Below are 5,351 nucleotides of genomic sequence, written 5' to 3' on the forward strand. Positions count from 1 at the left end.
AATCTTATTTAGTTTGATATAATTTTGAATCAATGTAATACAACACAAAACTAAATTTAATTTTATTTAACTTGATTCAATTTGTCTCTGTCTTACTTAAATTTAACTAAACTTAATTAGGTGAATACAACTCAATTTATATTTGGTTTAGAGTGACTTGATTCGACTCAACCTAGATTTTGGTTGAATCAAATTGTCTTTATCTTAAATTAACTCAATTTGTTCTGACTTTGCATTGACTTGATTTGTTCTCATCACAGGTAAACTCAACTAGATTTGTTCTATGCCTACTTCATTCGACTTAGGTTACACCGGTTCCCTCGACTTAGGACGAGGTTGACTTGATCCAATATCGGACTAAGTAATCAAACTTAACTTAAGTGTTTAATCTCACTCTTGATCTTTATCACAAGTTAATTCAATTTAATATTTGTCTAAGGATGACTTACTTCAAGTTCATCTTAATATTATCCATGTCATGTTCAAATAAATTCAATTTAACTTAAATAATGGTTAATTTAGACATTAATTTTAGACCAACTTAACTTAATAAATCTATTATGATTTGATAACTTCACTTAATTTAAGCCCAATTCTATCTAATATTGATTTAGCTAGGTCTGACTCAAGTTCAAATTAACTATTTTACTTTTTTTTTCTTCTAATCTTAAAGCTCTTTTTAACCTATCAGAATCTAATTAATACAAAGAGAATGAATTTAACTAAAAATATAAATATAAAATTGAAATAAATACATTTAAATATAAGTAATATAGACTTAGATAAGTATGAATTAAATTTCATAAGTTTTACATTTTTTTCTCACCTAACGAAAGAAACATCGTAACAATATATTTTCTTGCATTATTTTGTTAACACACAATAAACAAGACTTGTTAAATAAATTAAAAAAAAAAAAGACTTAAGATTATTTTACTCCATTAAACCACCAGGAAATAGAACTATTTAATGAGTATGAAGAGTGGACGCAGATCGGGTGAGTGGCAAAGCAAAGAATAGAATCATTGGGTGTCGATCTAAACAGATGATGATGCGATACAAAGAGGTTCCAAATTTCATCATTTTCTTTGTCTCGCTTAATCAAAATCAATATCAATGAATCTCACACTGTAATCGTTATAATCAATTGATTGTAGGAAAAAGAAGCGAAGAAGGAAGCTTTTAGAAAATATCTGGAAACAAGTGGAGCTGTGGATGCTCTCACCAAAGGTTTCTTTCCCATTCTCATATTCCTCTCTGCGTTTTTCAAACTAATTGTTCTGTTAATTAACAATTCTTGTTTCTTTCTTTCTTCCCAATTTGGCGATGTTGAAGTTCTCGTTGCTTTGTACGAGCAAAACGACAAGCCTTCTTCTGCCGTTGAGTATGTTCACTTCTTCACTTCCCATTCTCATTTCTGACTCTACACGTGTGACACACACGTTTCTCTTTGCAGGTTCATTCAACAGAAGCTGAGCTGTCCTTCCATCTCCGAGTATGAAAAATTGCAGGCCGAATTCTCCGATCTGCAAATCAAATACAACGAGCTGTTGGCAGCGCACCAGAGAACCTGCAAAGAGGTTTATTATTATTATTATTATTATTATTATTTATCATTTTTAATTTTTACCCTTCTAGACAGTTACTGGGAATATGTAATATTGTCTTCGTTTAACGAAGTGTAATTAATAATTAATTACACAATGCTATTAAGTTAATTGGTAAATATGTTAAAATGTAGTCTGTGATAAGTTGATTAGTGGGTTTGAACAAAAATTGAAATACATAAGGTGATTTTAAGGGAGAAGATTAGTTCATTTTACGACTTTATTTCCTTTTTCTTTTAGTGTTTATTAGAAGTCTATCCAGCCACAGTTATACTTGTAATGTACAGGGTTGTAGATGTTAGGATTCATGATGGCTGGTGAAATGGATAATTTACTGTGTATAAAGCATGTGATAAAAAAAGTGGAACTCTTGATTAGCAACAAGAATATGGACTTGAAATGTTGGTTATGATGGATAATAATGTCTTGTGTGGTTAGGGAACTGGGTTATTTTAGGTTCATTAAAGGTAATGTAGGAGACAAAGTAAGGGGAAAATATGGATTGGAAAAGAGCTATGGACCTGTATAGAAGGGACGGAGGTCGGAGACTGGTAGAAGAGAACATAGCTCCTCTTGTGGATAAGATTGTTTTACGTGAAAGTTAAAACCAATTTTTACCATCCACTTTGACTGAATGATCAACAGTAACAGCTCCTTTCGGGCACGCAATTGTAATCATTTTTGTATATATGGACAATTAATATTAAAAGTTACTAATAATAGCATGACTTTGAAGAAGTTACGTGATTTTTGTGTCTTGTTCTTACTATTTTTGATAAGATTTAATTATCAATATGTACTCATCTCATTCTCAGCATAAAAAAGGCCCTCTCTCTTTATACTCTCTCATACGTATGCTGGCAGAACTGTGCATGCACGTACTGGTGTTAAACTCAGAGCATGAGGCAAAACTTTGCTTTCTTCTGCTGTCTAAATCTCATACAAATACAATTTCATTATAAGTTGTCAATCTGATTTTCAGCACAGTAAATCTGCTAAACTGCTGTATATACAAGCTAACATTATTCTATTAAGAGATGAGAATAATAGGTATAAATACAAATACATGTACAATCCCATATATTAGTTTTTGTCCATTAATGCTATTTACACCCCCTCAAATTGGTGTTTGTGGATTCACAGGCATCAATGATACTAAATCCTATGTTTGAGCTTCGTCTAAGTCAAGAAGTTCAGTTTCAACAGCCTTTAACCAACATTCATTCTCCATGGCCTGTTGATGAGAAGGAATAAGAATGTGTGATAATTTTGCTGTTAAGGAATTTATAGTACCCATTTGTGGGCTTAGGAACATGCAAACCGTGTCACGATGGAGATGGATCTGGTTCCGTCAGCAACCAAGGAATTACTTTTAGAGGCCCCATGGGATTTTGTTTCCTGATTTTGAGTCGCAACACTTCGTCTTTAGTTGACCAAGCAAGGTTTAGATGATGATTGACCTGCCAAAGAGTTAGAAAACAATGGAAAAGTAGAAATTGGAGAGAGTCATGATGTGTTGCAAAATTGGAAAAATGTATTTTCTTGGAAGATGCCATTTCTAGAGACCTGAATCATAACATAGAAAACCCTTTTGGCAAGGAGAATACCCAAGAAACACGGTCAACAACAGATTGTGTTGTCAGTTTGGTGCATTATGTCCAAACTTCTTGCAACAAAAACATTGAACAACCACATTGTTCTTCACGTAACAAATCATTGAGACATGCATCCAGTGATGACCTCGGATAGGTCAGATCACAATTTCAAAAGGAGATTGATGTCGTTTAGTAGTTTCATGAATTGCTTAGACTGAACTTAAAACTATGAGATGTCAAGTTTTCATAACTTATATCAGTATATCCAGCCCAAAGATTGATGAATTGAGAGTAAAAGTTACACATGGAGAGACTACTAATTAAAGATAGCTATCTAACATTCAAGCTGGAATCATCGAGCTGCATTGGTTTCATTATAGTCTTTCTTCAAGTGCCCTCATCGTCGCTGTAGTCTCATAAAGACGACTGTTGAGAACAATTCTGGGATCCACGGAAGCTAGGATCCATGCCAGAATCTTTAACACTCCATTCGGCATAGTCAACCTTATGTTGGATTTTGTCAGAGAGGTGTGCTACAACCAACATGCCCCAACAAATATTTTTCTCTGACAAATATTTGGGATTGGAACTCCCATACCGAGTAATTTTTGGCATTAAGGCAAACTGATAAAACATCATATATTTTTCATAGACATGGATGTAGTTCAAAGGAAACAAAATACAACTAGAGGGTAATCAGGACAGGGAAACGGATAACCTAGAACAACTTGTCTGGAAAACAAAAAAGATCCAGAAACTTGGACTAGGGTGAGAAAACAAGAACAAAGAACGTATGCTAAGCTCTAGGATTGTAACCTAGGTTGATACCGTGTTAAACTTAGAGAGCACGAGGGCAAAGTTGTGTACTTTCCTGCCGGAGACACCTCATATAAATACAATTTAATACAACCTGTCAATCAGATTTTCAGCCTACTAAATCTGCTAAATTATTATATATATATATACACACACATACATGTATAAGCATATTATCCTAACAGTTTCAAAGACAAATTAATGTGCAATCCTATATAATTTGCTTTCGTCCATTCATTCCACTGACAACTTGTTGGTCAAGTTAATTATTGTGTGTTCCCTCGCATGCCATGCCACTGAAAAGGATGGAAATGATTCTCCAAAATCTGGGCTTCCGTTAGATGTATTCTTAAGTATGTTAACTTTCCACCTATGATGATTGATCTCCGTATAAGTGGATTATGACTCTCGGATCAACGTTATTCTTATGTAAAATATTAAAGATCCCATAAACCAAAAGAAAATACTAAACTTCTAATCCAAAATTTGGTAATTTTGGCCTCTGATACTATTAAAGTATTCCATTATTCTCTTGAATTTGTTGGGTTTATTTTTCGGTTTGACTGATGTTAGGGTTTATTCACCATATACGTGTTATTTGTCTTCCCAGTTAGAAGAAATCAAAAGCTCACATGTCTTGGCAACGGTATCTACCAAAGAAACAACTGACAATGAATCTCCGAAAGATGGGCTCTAAAGCTTCCACGTTGAAACTCACAATTCTTGTGGGTAACCTGGTTTGAAAATTTTCCGAAGTGTTCTTTTTTCAGTGGAAGTGACTACTACTGATTGTGAGTAAGATTTTTGGGAATTTGGTTTTTAACCGAACCTCCATGGTATCATATTATTGATGTATCCCAATCTCAGCTACTGAGATTAGACCATTGTTGTTGTTGGTGGTGGTAAGTGACAATGGGTGGATTTTGGTTATAGGGGATATCGTTATAACTTGTAATCACCTCTTCAGTTTACATAAGTTGTGACCTATGTGTAAAATGGTGTTGCTTTCTTATCAAGTTATTCTGATTTCGCACAGAATTTTGCTTGCTTCTTGGATTACAATGTAATTGATTTCGAGTTATATTTTGAACTTTTTGCCTGTCCTAGTTTCTTCTGTGTTGTGCTTAAATTAGGCTGAATAAAGTCTGAACTGCCAGTTTATATAGCCTAAATGGTTATAACCCTCAACCGTGGAGTGGAGAGATTGAGAAATCTAACTAGTCGTTTTTGCCACTTTTAATGTTTTGTTCTCTGTTGGGGAGCATAAAAAGTCTGATTATTTTAGGGAATATTTTAAAAGCCACATTTCCCACCTGATGCTACAGCTATACCT

The 5,351-nt window shown here is 33.9% G+C and overlaps 1 protein-coding gene across 1 annotated transcript; it reads left to right on the forward strand.

Moving 5' to 3' along the window:
* Positions 1-933: 933 nt before the first annotated feature.
* On the forward strand, positions 934-5,124 carry LOC106754010 (C-Myc-binding protein homolog). The gene is made up of 5 exons (XM_014635945.2): positions 934-1,066; positions 1,158-1,230; positions 1,336-1,384; positions 1,457-1,580; positions 4,629-5,124. The coding sequence occupies exons 1-5, from the start codon at positions 1,046-1,048 to the stop codon at positions 4,713-4,715; spliced, it is 354 nt and encodes a 117-aa protein (XP_014491431.1). The 5' UTR covers positions 934-1,045; the 3' UTR covers positions 4,716-5,124.
* The last annotated feature ends 227 nt before the right edge of the window (positions 5,125-5,351 follow it).

This window comes from Vigna radiata, unplaced genomic scaffold, assembly GCF_000741045.1.
Source record: "Vigna radiata var. radiata cultivar VC1973A unplaced genomic scaffold, Vradiata_ver6 scaffold_83, whole genome shotgun sequence".
Lineage (NCBI taxonomy): Eukaryota > Viridiplantae > Streptophyta > Magnoliopsida > Fabales > Fabaceae > Vigna > Vigna radiata.

Bases quoted from the DNA above. Each gene is read 5' to 3' on its own strand.
- LOC106754010 (XM_014635945.2), top strand. From the start codon at position 1,046: ATGATGATGCGATACAAAGAG. The intron at 1,231-1,335 runs GTTTCTTTCCCA...GCGATGTTGAAG, and splicing joins TGTGGATGCTCTCACCAAAG to TTCTCGTTGCTTTGTACGAG. The intron at 1,581-4,628 runs GTTTATTATTAT...TTGTCTTCCCAG, and splicing joins ACCAGAGAACCTGCAAAGAG to TTAGAAGAAATCAAAAGCTC.